Here is a 16,751-nt window from a genome sequence, read left to right as displayed (position 1 = left end):
TAATAGATAAGATACTAAGTTGCAACAGATAGAAAAATATAAAAATATATATTGATCGTGTTTGATAAAATAATTAGCATATCAGCTAATTTTGATTTATTTGATCACCATAAATTGTTTAACTTGGTTAAAAAATTAATATAACATGGCGTTTGGTTGGAGGGGGGAGGGGGAGGGGGGAATTATGTGGGAAAAGAATTATAATTTCAGGGGAGTTGAATTGCTGGGAATAAAGTGGGAATTTAAATTCCAGTGTTTGGTGGACAGGAATAGAATTACTGGGAATTTCAATTCCAATGTTTGGTATACATGGGAATTGAAAGGGAATAAGTAGTATAAAGCCAAAAATGTCCAATATTGTTGTTAATTTTAGGTTAAAAAAGGAAGGGGTAATTTTGACTCATCACTATCTTTTTTTCCCAGGAATTAAAATACCGGAGGGGGGCATGGGATTTTAATTCCATGAAAATGGGAGAATTGCAATTCCAATTTCCTCCAACCAAACTACGGAATTTAATGGCCTTTGAAATTAAGTGGGAATTAAGTGGGAAGGGAATTTAAAATCCCTCCAACCAAACGCCCGATAAGTATTTGATTAATTAATTTTTTTTAACTCTAAAATGTTAAAATTCAAAAAGCTGCTCAAATCAACTTTTTCAATTGACTTTTTTATAAAACAAATTATACGAACAGTCATTGGCTAATAGTTAATTTACCAATCATTTTTCTACAATTAATTAATATTATCAATTAATTATACAATCTAATTAACTCAATCAACTAACAGTTAATAACTATTAGTTAAAAATCATTTACCAAAGATAGCGATTATCTTGCATTCGACTCAATAGTACAAAAAAAAAAACATAGAGGAGGAGAGAGAAAGCAGTAATAAATGACGTTTGGTAATTTAATTGGTAATAAATGGTAATGATCTCATCTCTGCCCACCCTTTCTTCTCCTTCTCCTTGAGAATCAAAGCCAACAAGTGGAAGCCCACTCTCACTCATTTCTATGGTTTTGAAACTCTCATACTTCTTTCTCCCCACAGATTCTCTTGAATTCATTGTCTCTTCAATCTGTAGAGCATTGGATCTCCATTTTCCCTACTTCCTTCAGGTATGTTTCCTTTTCCCTATTTTCTTGATCTACTATTGTTGTTTAGTTAATGAAGTCGTTTTGCTCAGCTCTTGAGGATTAGACCACATCTCTCTGCTTAATCATTGGTCTTTGTTGCTCAACGCCATTCTTTTTTGCTTATTATTATTTTTTTAATGTATATTTTGTTTTGCTTGCTTTTAGTGCTGTGCAGCTCCATATGCATTCGTTTTTGTAAATTTATAAGCTTTTTAGGTGTTTTAATGGAAGATTTTCATTCCCCTTTTTTCTTGGCGAAAGTTTTGTTTTCTTGCGCTAATGGCTTTAGGTTGAAGCCTTTTTCATTACGTTTCTTAGAGGACAAAGAAACCATTTTTATTCATTTTATTTTCAACTGCTCTTTCAGGAAAATGAAATCTATCTTTGCTGTTAGAGAAATCTGGGGAAAACATCTTGCTTCTTTGGTTGAATGTTGCAATCTTTTTATTTACTGCACTGAACTCAATGGGCCATTAAAAAAAAAGATGTTTTGCAGTAAAAAAGTTGAAACTGAACAACCTAAAGGTTATGTTTTTAACCACACTCTGCTTTTAGGGAATGAAGAAGATTTGTAGTAAAACTGTGGACTTTATTTTGTATGGAGGATTAATACTTGGATCTTGTCCAGTTTAAGTTTATCAAACACTTATATATTTTGCTTTTTTGAATTAAAAACAAATGATTTTGGGTGTTATGGAGGTTATTGAGGTATAATTGTGTTTTGACTCTTTTACGAGTGTACATTTGTGTGTGTTTTTCTGTATGTATATGATCTATGTGTGCTAAATGAGGCATACGTTGGGCTATATCTAAATTAAAATATCGATTGTGTTGCAGGTTTGATGGTGTTGGTGTATATCGGGATGACCTAGTTAAGTAGTGATTTGACTTGACAAATGAAGATTTAACGAATTGCTCGAGGTGCTGAGTCCCTTTCGAGTTGTTTCTCTTTGTTGCGGTGTGATGGATTCGCTCAAACATAACTCTGAAATTGTTGAATCGAAGGAGGCGATTCGGGCATCTCAAAAGTCTTGGTATGGAAGAGCGGGTGAAAGAGATGGGAATGGGAAGCCTCCTGTGGTGAAAAAAGCACCCAATAATAAGTATTTGGGAGATGATATCAACCGGCTATTTGAGGCAATAAATTTTCGAACATCAAAGAGTTTGGATTTGTCAGACAGAGTAAGAAGAGATGCCTCGAAAAGGCCAATGAGGGGCAGTGGACCTAATTCACCTGGAATAGGATTCTCGGAGCCCGTCTCTCTAAAACAGGCACTCCGGGGATTATGCATTTCTCAGGCTGCAGAAATGGCTGCAATGAAGAGATTATCTAAGCTCCCCGGTTCTCCCAGTGAATCAGAAGCAGAAAGAGGGGAAATATCTCTAACGCCCGATGAGGGCTCTTCGAGATTCTCTTCTAAGGTGCCTCTCCACCTTCAAGCATCCAGCTCGAGGCCACTAAGTCATAGTGCTCAGTCTTCTCCGAGATATTACATCAGAGCAGCCGCTAAGAGTGCACTTTCCACTGCATGCCCGAATAATAAAATAGTGCCTGCCGATTTGGAGAAGTTACCAAGCCAAAGTGTCCTTTCTTCTCCTCGATTGTTGGGCAAAGCGATTTCCAAGATTGCAGTTGGTGTCATTCCACAAGATGAGAAAATCGTTCCAGAAGAAAGCATTTCAGGCTCGTTCGATATGCCTCAAGAGCCCAAGATAAAGTCCCCGAACCAAGCAGAACACGAAACTTCAGTTCCTCCAAGAAAGGTGACGAGCAATCCATCTAGAAGTGGTGGCACGTCAATTAAAGTCCATAAAGCAACGCCTAAACTAAGACGGAAAGGTATACCTTTATCCAGCAAGGATTTCAGGTCATCTCGTGCTCTAAAACCAACTACACGGATCAGAAGAATTCCCAAAACAAAACCAAACCAAGCCTCGGGCAATTCCAATCTCTCTTGTGAAAACGATGGTGTTCCCGACTCTGCTGGCAAAGTTATCTGCCAGAGATGTCAGTGTGCATTGAAGGACCCGAGAGTCGAGCCTAGCAAGAATCTTGCAACCCCCGTTCCTTTGTATGTCCCTAGTGAAGCGAATACTTGTTCTGGTGAGCCCGGTTTCATTGTGAACCCTGTTTCGAAATCGAACAAGTACTCGAAATCAATATTAGGGGACTTTTCTCAAAGCTCGAAGAGTAGCATCGGTGACTACAGTAGTACCACTACCATCAGCGAAGAGAGCAATATAAGCGGGTTAAGTTATGGTACCAGACCACACATGTCTAAGGATACGAGATGGGAGGCTATAAACCGGGTGAGGAAGCAGCATGGGTTTTTAGGTTTGGGTCATTTCAATCTATTGAAGAAGCTCGGTTGTGGAGACATTGGTACTGTCTATCTTGCCGAGCTGATAGGAACAACTTGCTCGTTTGCAATAAAGGTTATGGATAACGAATTCTTGGCCAGAAGGAAGAAGACACCGAGAGCACAAACAGAAAGAGAGATCTTACGAATACTCGATCACCCTTTTCTCCCTACACTGTATGCACAGTTTACATCAGATAATTTATCCTGTTTAGTTATGGAGTTCTGTCCAGGTGGCGATCTGCACGTGCTCCGGCAAAGGCAGCCTGGAAGATGTTTCCCTGAACCAGCAGCAAGGTATGACATCTTCCATCCTCGCTTCATTTGAATTGAAATACTTTAATTTGCAGATTATAATATTAGAATTATGATTTGCAGGTTTTATGTTGCTGAAGTCCTCCTTGCTCTCGAGTATTTGCATATGCTAGGAGTTGTGTACCGTGATTTGAAGCCCGAAAACATTATGGTACGAGGAGACGGTCACATAATGCTCACAGATTTTGATCTGTCACTGAGATGTTCTGTTAACCCGACTCTCGTAAAATCATCATCATTACCACTGGAGCCTGCTAGGATGTCTGGTCCATGTGCCGGGTCCAAATGCATTGATCCTTTTTGTGCCGAGCCATCGTGTAAAGTTTCGTGCTTTACTCCAATGAACTTTCCCCCCACCACAAGAGCAGGAAGACCAAAAACCGAATCTTTATCATCATCATTCAACAAGTCCTTGCCACAGCTAGTAGTTGAGCCAACGGAGGCCAGGTCTAACTCTTTCGTTGGCACACACGAATATTTAGCTCCGGAGATCATCAAAGGAGACGGGCACGGGAGTGCTGTGGATTGGTGGACACTAGGAGTTTTCCTTTACGAGCTTGTGTATGGCAGGACGCCTTTTAAAGGCACTGGGAACGAGCAAACTCTGACGAATGTGGTGCTGCAGAACCTGAGATTTCCCGAAAGCCCTATCATCAGTTTCCAGGCACGAGATCTGATCAGAGGGCTTCTGGTGAAGGAGCCCGAGAATCGGTTAGGATCAAGAACTGGAGCAGCCGAGATCAAGCGCCACCCGTTCTTCGAGGGCCTCAACTGGGCACTAATACGGTGTGCCATTCCACCTATAGTGCCTGAATTCTGCGACATTGAAGCTGCAAATAGTGCTTTCTTGCAGCAACAGAAGAGCAAGAAAAAGTACAGAGAGTATAGTTCCACGGAAGGGCACCTAGAATTCGAGTTGTTCTAGCAATAAGGAATAGTGCTGTCTGGTTAAGTAGCACTCTGTACCTTAGTATTCCCAGGTTTATAGTTACAAAATTTAATTCTATAATGTATATGTTTAGAACACAAATCTTCAGTTTAATACTAGGAAGTCATTCCATCGATCAGAATTTTGTTCCATCGTGTCGGAACATAGTATTCATTAATGTTTGAAAACATGTCCGTTCACGTTTATAAATGCTTAATAATCAAACATAATTTCGTTCGTGATCGCAATTCGTTCGTAAATAAGAAATAATTTATATTCACAAACAATAACCAAACAAACATTACAACTATATATATATATATATATATATATATATGCTTAACTAGTTGTTCATTAATATGTTCTTAAACATTATTAAACGAGCTTGTTAATGATATTTTAACAAACAAGGCAAATTATGCCCTGGAAACGTGTTCACCGAGAATGGTAAACACAAGGCCAAACGACGTCGTTTTTAGGCAAAAAAAAAAAAAAGAAATTGCAGATGTGGAGTTAACGGCGTTCATCAAATTATGAATTTTCTTTTATGAGATAATCTCATAACAGAAAATTCATAATCGCATAACAGAAAATTCATAATCTCATAACTGAAAATTCATAATCTCATAACTGAAAATTCATAATCTTATAATAGAAAATTCATAATCTCATGGTTCCAAAGTGAATGTGTAGGCATGGTTCCAAAGTGAATGTGCATGCATAGATTTATAATTTATGAATGTCCGTGATTTCGGACAAGAATGTGTAAGCATGGTTCCAAAGTGAATGTGCGGGCATGAATTAATAATTTATAAATGTCCGAAATCATTGTTCACCTCAAATTAAAGTGAAACTACAAAATGTGAAAATGAAGAAGAAAAGTCACGCAATTAATTAAGAAAAAAAAAAAAGGAAAAAAAAAAGATAATGGTGTACTAACACCGTTGGAACCGTGTTCACCATTATGAATGGTGAACACGGTTCCCTGGCATAACGCTCCGTTTATAATTGTTCAGATTCTATTTGAGTTCTAAACTTTGTTCATTTGTGTCTGTTTACTTTAATAAACGAAAATACAAACACGAGTAATTTATTGAAAATTTTACAATCCTAACGGGTATTTGAGGACTAATTTGAGTCACAAACATGAATCAAATATCCAACCTCTCATCCCATTTCTTCATCACCAGTAAGTCGGTAACCCAAAGCTATACATACACACAGACTAATAGATATAGTGAGAGAGAGAGATGCAAGGCGGAAAGGATAGTGTTGAAAACCCCAAAGCCACAAAACCCAGGGTGGTGTGTTGCATAGGAGACATCCACGGCTACATAGCCAAGCTCCAAAACCTCTGGTCCAATCTTGAATCCCTGGTTGACCCATCGGATTTCAAATCTGCCCTCATCATTTTCCTGGGCGATTACTGCGACAGAGGACCAGACACCGGGCGAGTGTTGGATTTCTTGATTTCCTTACCCTCAAAGTACCCAAATCAGTCCCACGTTTTCCTATGTGGAAATCACGATCTCGCCTTCGCAGCATTCTTGGGCGTCCTCCCTAAACCCCCGGACGGCTCCGCTTTCGCCGACACGTGGAAGGAGTTCGAGATGAGTGAGGAGAGGGAAGGGTGGTATAAGGGCGAGGGGTATGAAAATATGCATGTCCAGGGGAGGCGGTGGGCTGGGAAACACACAGTTGCCTTCAATGTTGTGAAAGGGACTAGCTATCAAGGATCCATTTATGATGCCGCCCCGACTTTTCAGTCTTACGGAGTTCCCCATGGATCTGCAGGTTTAGTTTTTTTTCTAATTCTTGTTCAGTGGCAGATGAGTTTGTAATTATCTGTGAGGAAAAATTGATTGCTTCTATCAATTTACATTCCATTTTTTAATTAGTGGTTTATTAGTTGCAAGAAATCTTTGGGGTTAAAATGTGGTTTATATCTTACACAGATCTGATGAAGGCAGTTCCTGATGAGCACAAGAAGTTTCTTGCTGATACAGTATGGATACATGAAGAGGTGAGCTTCTTCTTTGTTCACTTTCATTCCATATAGCTTCTTCTTTGTTATTAATGTGGTTACTTCTTTGTAGGATAACGTCTCCATAGAAACCAAAGAAGGAATCCAAAATTGCAAATTAGTTGCTGTTCATGCTGGTTTGGAGAAAGGTAAAGATGTTGAAGAGCAGATTAAAGCACTGAAAGCTAAGGATACAAGCATCCCTAAGGTGGCAGCTCTGAGTGGAAGGAAAGATGTGTGGGAAATTCCAGAGGTGCTTGCTTGTTACCATCTGTAATTCCTTTTTGCCCAAATTTGCTTGCTACACATCTTCCCAAGTTTCTGTCTTATTTCATGTAGGAACTGACTAAAACTCCAACAATTGTGGTAAGTGGTCACCATGGGAAGCTCCACATTGAAGGCCCCAGGCTGATTATAGACCAAGGTGGTGGCCTAGAAAATAATCCAGTTGCTGCAATGATACTCCCTTCGATGAAGATTGTTCGTGATACAGATTGTTTTAGTCAAGTGGCATGATCTGAGTAGGGAAGGAAAAAAAATCCTGATCTTTGTGCAGATGAGTGAGTTTTAAACAATGATTGGATCTGTTGTTGCGTCTTTTCATTTATACCTTGTACTTTCTGTCACAACTACTAATTATATTATGATTAATATTTTATTTTCCTGAATGGTTTGCCTTGTGTTTTTCATAAATTGTGAGATGTTATACATTGCAGGAAGCCAACCCATAACAATGTTGCCTGCTATTAACTTCACCAACGTTCTGAAGATTACCCAAACAAAGGGTGTAATTCCGAATCAATTATAATTGTAAAAACATTTTTAATAGTTGATTTGTTATAGCTTCAGTCGCAGGTTGGATGATTAAGCAACGCTTTAATCCAGCCTTTCAGATGACCGTGGTAATGACATCTCGTTCGTGATGATTGGACACTTGCTGAAAGTGGTGATTCCCAATATGGTACTTTTACTTGCTCTATGTGCATGTGGATGATTGATTTCGACTCATGGCCTCTTTAGGCCTTCTACAATCTACACCAATTGTTATACCATGGACCAGAGTTTATATTGCATCGTGAACCCTGATACAAAAATTCTGTATCAGTTAACACATTCTCTACCTACAATTAATAGTTTTTGTACATGTAAACAAATAACTTGATAATTACTAGCACATAATATGATAGCTACAGGTACAGAAACTATCAACTGCAGGTACATAATGTGTCAACTGTAGATACAGAATTTGAAGGTTATTTTTTACCAGGGTTTACAATGCAAGGTAGACCTTGGTCCATGGTATAATTTGCCCCACTTTATAGACTTTTTTGGGTATATATTTAGGTCATTGGTTTTGACAATACCCAGATTCTAGTTTCAATTCCATTGTAAGAAAGGGATTTGTCTCCCTTTCAGAGTTAGTCTATGTGGTACCCATGGTGGCTAACTGGCTACTAGCATGTATATATTTCTCTTGTTATCAATGAAGTGATACTGTTCTATGGCCTTATTTAGGTTCTCACCGAACACAATCATGTCCAGAACGAGGTTAAATAGGAATGGCCCAAGTTCCTGGTTATCAGGCAGTGATTCTTTGATAACAGCTCTTTTTTAGCAGCGATTTCTACCTATGAATTCTTACAACCTTGGAGTAACCTCATCCATCCATCCTTAACCAAACGTCACACGATTTGTACCTATGAATTCTTACAACCTTGGAGTAACCTCTAAACTTCACACTTTCAACCTTTACCAAGCTTCTATTTGTAAGCATAGCATTCCTTGATTTTAGGCATGCATTATACACACCATATACGCAACATGATCTCACATTGATGTAAACAAATTGCAGCACTCCCCCATTTCAACTTTGCATAAAGGCAATAATAGACTTTTAATATATTAAAATGTACTTAATATTTATGGTTCACACAATTGTGTGGACCAAATAATTTGGCCCCGGGGCAAGCCTACCCTTTACTTAAACGGGCTCCCCTTGGGTCAAGCCCCCCTCACTTCAATAATCCTTTGGGTTGTGCCCTCTAGGGGCCATCAATATTAATTTATTCTTATTTTTTATGAAACTTAAATACAAATAAATTTTCTACAATTTTATTTTTAATGTTCTTTAATTAGTATTTGCAAATAAACCTATGATAAGAGTATGTAGCGATTTGATAAGAAGTGTCCTTATTTATAATATAGGTTAAGAGTTCAAATCCCTAATTATGCATTGTAATTCTATACTTTAGGTTAAGGGTTCAAAGGTGCTTGCTTGTTAATGTCGATCCTACATACCTGCTTTCACTCTTAAGAAAAGATGAATTTTTGGCTTGACATTTTAAAGTGGTTTTTGCTCAATTTTTGAGAATAAATTGACTGAAGTGGAAGAGAGTAGATGTGAGACCTTCGTACCAGAAGTGATTTTTGGTCTCTGACATGAGCCCAGCCCCACCAAAATTAAAAAAGGAACCTCATTTCTCACGTGAGGCACAAAAACAGCGGGTGCGTTTCCATAGCTTTTTTTTTTAATTTTGTCTGAAAACTTATTTTCTTGTTTTTTTTTAAAAAAAAAAAAAAAAAATCCCTCCCTCGTTCTCTACTATTTGGCATCTTTAAAAAAAAAAAAAAAAAAAAAAAACTATTGAGGTTGCCCTTAAGCATATTATGGTGTAGTGTATTTCATGTAGGAACGGCATGACTGCTATTAACATGACCTGATCGAGCATAGAAGTGAAAAATGTCCTCATCTTTTTGCCGCAGAATTGAAGAAGTTGTCAGCATTGATTATATTGGATCTTTTCGTTAGTTTAGGCCCTGAGATCTTCTGTCACAACTAATAATTATACTATGATTAAGGGAATAAACTCAATCAGGGTCGTTTCATTTCTTTTCCAAGCATGCATGCATGAATCACATATATATAGCAATGTCACCCTCAATTTGTTACTTATTGAAAACTCATAGATGTAACTTACTACTAAAATAATTCCCAAAATCTTGATAACCACAAAATAGTTAGGAAAGTTGATGAAAGCACGAAGAAAAATTAAAGCATTACACACTCCATGCATGCAATTTGTACAGCCGACATTTAAATAAGACAACCTAGACATACATCATTTTTGAAGAAAACAATATAATGATTCTTCTTCTTCAACTGGTGATAAAACTAGTCTCCGACGTTGTTGAGTTACGCTGCAACTGGTGCAAAACGCTGGTGGGCGAGGAGTTGGACGTGGAAGATCTCAAAGCCTCCGCCAGCGGCCCGCCCACGGCGGAACCCACCTGGACCTGGTGGTGGCTCGTCCCCCACGCGGCGGTTGTCCGTTCCATGTTGCCCCCCAGCGGAGGCCCGGTGGCGAGCTTCAGTGAGAAATCGGAAGAAGCGTTTCCGGGGATGGATATGGAGAGGTTGGTGGCGGAAGCCACGGCGGAGGAGCTCTCATTTTCCTCAAGTGGTCTGGGCCAGTCGTCGAAGAAATGCCGGAGTGTCTGTCCGCCGGCCGGCCCATCCTTTTGGGCCTCAAGTGGGCCGTTGCTTTCCATAATGGGCTCTCCATGATGCCTGGAAAACACACATTTTTACTAGTGGATAGGGTGAATTCAGATCAGAGTTGATAATAAAAGCAGTCAGTCAGTCTGTTATATAATACTCAACGGGAAAAAATATCAAAGAGAAGACCCCTACCCCTACCCCCCCCCCACCCTACCACGCCAATAATGGTGGACCCAAAAACTAGTTTGAATGAGAGATGAAGTTATAATTATGCAGTGGACCATAGCCTTTCCAGAAAGAAACAAAAGTGTTGCATCTCATTCATGATTTTGAAACATAATAAAACCTTATAGCTTAATTAACATCTTGATTTGACGTTGTAATAAGAAAGCAAGCAAAACCCGTTTCATTATTTGATTAAAGTTTGCTCCTTTTGGGGAACAAGAATCTCAAAACTATGTCTCTTGAGGGGAGGCCATTCCATTTTGTCCTTCAAACAACAACCTTAGCAATTACAGACCAACAACATATTACTAACAATGATTAGAAATGATGTTACGTTGTACACGGTTTTTGTGTTTTTTTTTGTTTTGATGTTTTTTTTTTACCTTTGACTGAGGTGAAAGAGATCAATGGAAGACGAGGGAGGAGCAGTAGCGGCGGAGAGAGTGAAGTGAGGGGGGGCATCACGGCCGGGCACGGCGGACAAGGGCTGAGCATCCGCCGTGGGGCCACCGGCGGCAGTAGGCGGAGTTGGCGTGGGAATTTCCACAGGCTTTCTTGAACGGTTGCGGCCACGGTGCATGTGGCGCTCACAATACTTCTGACCCGCCACCACGTCCCTCGAGCACCTCCACTTCTTCCCGTCGGTCCTCCGGCACCGACCCGGCTCCGGATCCATCGCCGCTCTCCCCCAGTACCCTGCTTGCATCACTATACATATAATAATAATATATAAACCCCAAAGGACGACAAAGAAAAACATGAAAGCTACCCAGACATTCTAGCTACCAAGTACTACTGTATTATTAAAGATTTCTTGAAAAGCATAAATCTTTGAAAACCCCAAAGCTATTTATCATCAGGGTTTTCCTTATTTCCTAGGATTAATAAACAAAAAAGAGAAACATAACAATAAGCATGCAGTACAGTTGAAATTAAAGACACATACAGAAATAATGGAAGAACTAACAGAGAACTTACAAGGTGCTGAAGCTGGGTGATAATGGGGATATTGGTGAAGAGGGTGAGGGAAATAGTAAGGAGCAGAGTTGAAGAGGCTCTTTTTAACCAGGTGGAGAAGCTCAGGTGGAACAGGTGCCCCAGCAATCATGTGTCTGAAGATCAAAGCCTGCAGTTCAAGCTCCTGCCACTGCCCCAAGCTGAAGTAACTTCCACCCATCCCTATTTTAAAGAAGTAAAAGAATTTGAAGTAAGTTGGAAGCAAAGTTTAAATTTTGATGAGATGAGAGTGGCAGAAACTCACTGGGAAATTTGGTGGTGGCAGTGGGTGTGGAATCAGAAGAGAATGCTGACAGCTTGCTGGTGGGGGGTTCAGAGACAAACAATGGAAGTGCAGAGGAAGATGACCCCCCACCCCCACCCCCATGACTAGCTGTGGTAGTGGTGGAGTGGAGATCAAGCACAAGTCTTGGTACCTTTGCTTCTGACTCCTCCTGGTTTCTCCATTGCTTCAGATCAAAGTCCATGGACAAACAAAAAGAATAGATTCCCTCTTTTCTTTTTTGGTAGTTTTGGCTTCTAGCTTGCTAGTTTTTTTTCTTTTAAACAAGTAAAGAGAAAGTAGTTTTGGGAAGATCAGAAGAGGCTTTTATGTTTGATGAGTTTGTGAGTGGACCCTTTTTATATCTTTTGCTGGGGAGCTACAAAAATTGAAACTTGCCAACCAAACACACATAATAAAGGCCTGTAGTGTTGTGTTTGTTGTGTTGTGGACACTACCACATACTCACACTTACTGGAGAAGATCAGAGAAGCCTATACTATGCCCTATGCTATGATATGATAAGCTAAGATTAGAGAACACTTGAAGAAAAAGACAGACAGACAAGACAGTTGAGAGAAATCTATAAATATAATAAATAATAAAAAAAATTCTGCAGAAAAAGAAAAAAAAAAAAAAAAAAAAAGTTGAGAGCTGAGCTGCCTGGCTGCAGGCAGGCTGCAGGTTCAGGTCTTTGTAAGCTTTGGGAAGAGAATAAAGATGGAGAAAAAGAAATGTTAAGAGGCTAATTATATTCTTGAATTCATTAATAACAAAGCTAAGTTGTTTGATATATATGCAACTCCAGAAAAAAGCATAAATGGTAACCTGATTTGTTTATTCTGCCTGTGGAGTTCAACTTTTTACCATTTCAGATAGAATGTGAAAGAGAGAGAGAGAGATTGGAAGAGAAAGGAGGCTGACAAATGCAAGGTTCTATTCAGCCAAACCCAGACTTTTGTCTAGGCTTAGTGGAGTGTTGTATAGTTTTTATAATTTTGGTGGGATATTGATCTGATAGGTCAGGGTTTGCAGCATACATACATCACTGCTCACACTCAACAACACAAGGTCAAACTCATCATCAAACCCATCCATTTTCAGTTCTCATTCAAACCTCTTTCCTTTCACAACTTACCAACAATATATAGTAATATTCCAACTTTGAAACATCCTATTACTATACCTTACTCTAGCTTATGCTGGAATATGATGGAATATGATAAAAGGAGATGTTTGGTAAATAGTTATTAACTGATGGTGGTTAGATGATTAGATTAGTGATTTAACTAATTGATAGTATTAGTTGATTGTAAAAATGTGTTTGGTAAATTAACTGTTAGTTGTTGGCTGATTACTATAAATGACTTTGAGCACTCATATTGATTGTTTAACTAAGTCAAATAGTTAATAGTGATTAAATATATTAAAATCAACTGATAGACTAACTATTTTATTAATCATGGACAAAATGTTTGAAGAAGGTCAGGCTGATATGTGTCTGGTAAATTAGCTGTTAGTTGTTGGCTGATTACTATAAAATAACTCTAAGCACTCATATTGATTGTTTAACTAAATCAAACAGTTAATAGTGATCAAATATATTAAAATTAACTGATAAGCTAACAATTTTACCAAGCATAGACAAAATGTTTGAAGAAGGCCAGCTGATATGATCTGATCTGATCTGATATCTTGATGGTTTGACAAAAGTGCCCTTTTGTTTTTGCATCAAATTAAACAACCAAACCATATATACATGCATGAGCCCAGGGTTCTCCTCCTTCCATGCACTTTCGATCTGTTTCTTCTTGGTTTCTCAATAGTTTACACATACCAAGATATTCCCAGCAGTCTAGTAATGTTAAATGTTTCTCTAGGTGTTTTTTACCAGACATTTTTTAATCTTTGAAAACATTAAAAAGATAATCTCCCTTTGCCTTGGGACACCAAAACTAGGATTTTTACACCCTCCACATGTCTGTCATGATAATGGCTACCTAGTCTGCCATTTTCTTCCCATCTATATATAAATTTTCTGGTCAAATCTTCATTTCTCACTCATATAAAATACAAGAAAAATTTTTTTTTTTTAACTTTTCTTGATTTCCGACAGCACATGAAAATCAAAAAGGATGAAGAAGTAATTGAATGTGAAGATGGGGTTGGGGGGTGATCTTTGGCAATCAATGAGCCTGGGGAAAAGGATCCAACCATCTCAGTGAAGTGTCAGAATTCTCCCCCCAGGTACAGGTGGTAGAGAAACAGTGAACCCGGGCTGGACCGGACCGTCCTGAACCCGGTCCATACCATACAACAAGCTCGGTTCAACGCAATTTAAAAGGAATTTTAACGTGAAATTGTCTGACAAATAAAAACAATTTTCTGACACTAACCAAACGCCGTGTCAGTGACCTATATAGACTGTGTAGTCGCTTTCCCTCACAGACATGTGACCCAGCTTTTCTTTATTGCACTTTAAACAATTATTTTATTGTTTATTATAAGTATTCTTTATACTCGCATTATTAAATTTATTTATGAACCAAAACTTTTAAAAATATATATATTTCGTAGTTTTTCAGAATAAGTAGACGAATCAGGCAGGTGACGTGGACGGCCCATGATAGATCCCACCTTGTTAAAACTGTACGCACGGGTGATCCAAGGATCTCCCCACTTCCCCCGTTATCTTGACTTGCTTTTCTTTGGACCAAACCTTTTTTTCTTAATTTATCATCGCGCACCCTATAGCGCTAGAGTTGCACACAGGGCAGTTCAAGATCGAATCAGTCCCAATTATTATGGGCTTGTTTGGTTATCAGCGATTAGCGGTCAACGGTAGCGAGTTGTGTTAGCGGTTATCAGATAGCGGATTGTATTAGCAGGTTTGACCAGCAGATTGTATTAGCGATTTGTAAAAAAATATTTAATAAAATTAGCTGTTTAGATTAGCGATTAACATGTAAAATGACCATAAGGGTATACATTATAATTTATAATTTATAATTCATAATAATAATAATAATAATAATTATAAAAAAAAAAAAAAAAAAAAAAAAGAGCGAAAGAAGGGTGCAGCACAAGCTGCTCCCCTCTTGTATTCTCACTTTTCCCACCGTCCCACATCGGTTGAAAAAGTGGGAATGGAGCCTTATTTAAGGAGCCTCAAGGCTCCACAAATTTGTTGCCCATCCCAGATGGGCAACATTGAGGAGCCATTTTGGCTCCTCAAAATTAAGGAGCCGATTCGGCTCCTCAATAAGTTTTAAGTTTTTTTTTTTTAATATAAACAGGGGCGTTTTGGGGAAAATTTAATTGGGACTGATTTAATATAAACAGGGGCGTTTTAATATATATATTCACACGCACTTTTTCAAAGTTAATATTTTGTTTAAAATAATATTTTAACAATTAATCTTAAAATAGAAAAAAATTAATATATTTTTCTACAAAATTAAAATTTATAAGACTTTAATAACATTTGAACTTGTACTATTAAAAAATTTGATAAGACTTGTAATATTTTTCAGTAACTAATAAATATTATACATTGTATTATAATTTATAAAGTGCATGCTAGATTTTTTCCGTGCTTAAATTTGGCCCTGGCCCGGTTAGAGACCTAGGCTTGATCTAGTTTCGAGTTGGGTTTGGGTATTTGTTTTATAGGACTTGAACCGACCCTCTAGGACCTATATATATATATATATATATATATATATATATATATATATATATATATATATATATATATATTGAAAGGTTCCCGTGCGGTTAATTAATGTGCGTGAGATTTGTACTTAATGTGCGTCAATATGTAAAATGCAGCAGAAAATATGGATGTCAGCTTCATCCCCATCCCCAGTAGCCATTGCCCCCTCCCTGATGATGATGATGCGGGGGCGGGCTATGGTGGTTAAGAATTATGGGAATAATACAACAGAAATCCATACTTAGCTGGTGTGCAAATTTTGCTGTGCGTGCGTCATCTATATAAACATTCAGCTGCACTGAAGGTAGTTGATAATCCAAAATCCATGGCCAAATTGAAAGAAGAAGTAACAAGAAGTTTGGGCGTTAATGTGCGTGAGTTTTCTGTTCTGCTTCCTTCTGAGTTCGTAATTCTGAACTACTCACGTACATTAAGCACAAATCTCACGCATATTAATCACAATACTCAGGCACATTAAGTACAAAACTCACGCATATTAACATTACGCACATTAAGTACAAATCTCAGGTACATTAAGCACAACACTCGCGCACATTAAGTATAAACCTCACGCACATTTTATATATATATATATATATATATATATATATATATATATATATATATATATATATATATATATATATATAAGGCTTCGAATTCGGTGCACCCCCTCTAATAGATGAGACCATGAGGCCTCCTAATATCCATTGATTCAATTTTTATCAATGGTTGAGCTTATAAGAGATTAGGGTAGTAATTAAGGACATTTTCCAATGTAAAGGATATATTAGTAATTGTAATTCTAATTTATTTATGGACATAATATTATTGGAATCTGTAGCATTAAATTAGGGAGTTTATGGATGGAAATTAATACTTTGAATTACTACAAAGGTTGATGAGGTGAACTTGGCGTGAACAATTCTTGAGGAGAAAACGAATGGGTAAGTGCATTTGCGTGCCATCGTCTGTGCATACACTGAATATTGGAATTTTTTCCGCTGGGATGGTGGGAGGGGGGTGGGGGTTGGTGGACGAACTAGAATATCTGTTATGTTCGTAGCGTGTGCATGTTCAGGTGGTTGCATACAGGTCTGTTTGTGAAACCGATATGTTGACGGGAGGATGCATAGAAACAATGAGTGTATTTGGCCTGTGAAAGATTGTGAAAAAAAAAAAATCACAACCACAATCCTTATAATATGCAACCACTATATGCACAGGCCTTTTCTTGTGCGTGATTTCTTGTGGTTGGCTTGTTTTACAA

At 38.1% G+C, this 16,751-nt stretch overlaps 3 protein-coding genes across 8 annotated transcripts; 2 read left to right on the top strand and 1 right to left on the bottom strand.

Moving 5' to 3' along the window:
- Positions 1-928: 928 nt before the first annotated feature.
- LOC109149508 (serine/threonine-protein kinase D6PK-like) lies at positions 929-4,908 on the top strand. Of its 2 annotated transcripts, none has more exons than XM_019297307.1 (3): positions 929-1,119; positions 1,975-3,794; positions 3,876-4,908. In XM_019297307.1, exons 2-3 carry the CDS (start codon positions 2,101-2,103, stop codon positions 4,735-4,737), a joined length of 2,556 nt encoding a protein of 851 aa, XP_019152852.1. In that variant the 5' UTR covers positions 929-1,119; positions 1,975-2,100; the 3' UTR covers positions 4,738-4,908. The 2 variants fall into 2 exon arrangements, with proteins under 2 accessions (XP_019152852.1, XP_019152861.1); XM_019297316.1 differs by lacking the exon at positions 929-1,119 and adding an exon at positions 1,589-1,662.
- Positions 4,909-5,844: 936 nt separating this feature from the next.
- Positions 5,845-9,497, top strand: LOC109149536. Of its 4 annotated transcripts, none has more exons than XR_002048966.1 (5): positions 5,845-6,534; positions 6,696-6,763; positions 6,837-7,016; positions 7,103-7,724; positions 7,951-8,271. XR_002048966.1 is itself a non-coding variant. In XM_019297368.1 (5 exons), the coding sequence occupies exons 1-5, from the start codon at positions 5,991-5,993 to the stop codon at positions 9,462-9,464; spliced, it is 969 nt and encodes a 322-aa protein (XP_019152913.1). In that variant the 5' UTR covers positions 5,845-5,990; the 3' UTR covers positions 9,465-9,497. The 4 variants fall into 4 exon arrangements, 3 of the variants coding, with proteins under 3 accessions (XP_019152913.1, XP_019152904.1, XP_019152892.1); XM_019297368.1 differs by lacking the exon at positions 7,951-8,271 and adding an exon at positions 9,458-9,497 and having other exon boundaries at positions 7,103-7,272; XM_019297359.1 differs by having other exon boundaries at positions 7,103-7,323; positions 7,480-8,273.
- Positions 9,498-9,626: 129 nt separating this feature from the next.
- LOC109149519 (growth-regulating factor 3-like) lies at positions 9,627-12,339 on the bottom strand. Of its 2 annotated transcripts, none has more exons than XM_019297328.1 (4): positions 11,749-12,339; positions 11,466-11,666; positions 10,871-11,195; positions 9,627-10,331 (listed from the first exon to the last, which is right to left on the bottom strand). In XM_019297328.1, exons 1-4 carry the CDS (start codon positions 11,969-11,971, stop codon positions 9,920-9,922), a joined length of 1,161 nt encoding a protein of 386 aa, XP_019152873.1. In that variant the 5' UTR covers positions 11,972-12,339; the 3' UTR covers positions 9,627-9,919. The 2 variants fall into 2 exon arrangements, with proteins under 2 accessions (XP_019152873.1, XP_019152881.1); XM_019297336.1 differs by having other exon boundaries at positions 10,871-11,183.
- Positions 12,340-16,751: the final 4,412 nt, after the last annotated feature.

This window comes from Ipomoea nil, unplaced genomic scaffold, assembly GCF_001879475.1.
Source record: "Ipomoea nil cultivar Tokyo-kokei standard unplaced genomic scaffold, Asagao_1.1 scaffold0268, whole genome shotgun sequence".
Taxonomy (NCBI): Eukaryota; Viridiplantae; Streptophyta; class Magnoliopsida; order Solanales; family Convolvulaceae; genus Ipomoea; species Ipomoea nil.
The sequence above is the reverse complement of the archived record's forward strand: the minus strand, read 5'-3'. Positions and strand labels throughout refer to the sequence as shown.

What these genes read in the sequence shown, in the direction of transcription:
- LOC109149508 (XM_019297307.1), top strand. Translation starts at nt 2,101, where the DNA reads ATGGATTCGCTCAAACATAACTCTGAAATTGTTGAATCGAAGGAGGCG. An exon ending in TTCCCTGAACCAGCAGCAAG is followed by an intron (nt 3,795 to 3,875) that starts GTATGACATCTT and finishes TATGATTTGCAG; the next exon opens with GTTTTATGTTGCTGAAGTCC.
- LOC109149536 (XM_019297368.1), top strand. Translation starts at nt 5,991, where the DNA reads ATGCAAGGCGGAAAGGATAGTGTTGAAAACCCCAAAGCCACAAAACCC. An exon ending in AGTTCCCCATGGATCTGCAG is followed by an intron (nt 6,535 to 6,695) that starts GTTTAGTTTTTT and finishes TATCTTACACAG; the next exon opens with ATCTGATGAAGGCAGTTCCT. An exon ending in ATGTGTGGGAAATTCCAGAG is followed by an intron (nt 7,017 to 7,102) that starts GTGCTTGCTTGT and finishes TATTTCATGTAG; the next exon opens with GAACTGACTAAAACTCCAAC.
- LOC109149519 (XM_019297328.1), bottom strand. Translation starts at nt 11,971, where the DNA reads ATGGACTTTGATCTGAAGCAATGGAGAAACCAGGAGGAGTCAGAAGCA. An exon ending in TGCCACCACCAAATTTCCCA is followed by an intron (nt 11,667 to 11,748) that starts GTGAGTTTCTGC and finishes TCTTTAAAATAG; the next exon opens with GGATGGGTGGAAGTTACTTC. An exon ending in TCACCCAGCTTCAGCACCTT is followed by an intron (nt 11,196 to 11,465) that starts GTAAGTTCTCTG and finishes TTATATGTATAG; the next exon opens with TGATGCAAGCAGGGTACTGG.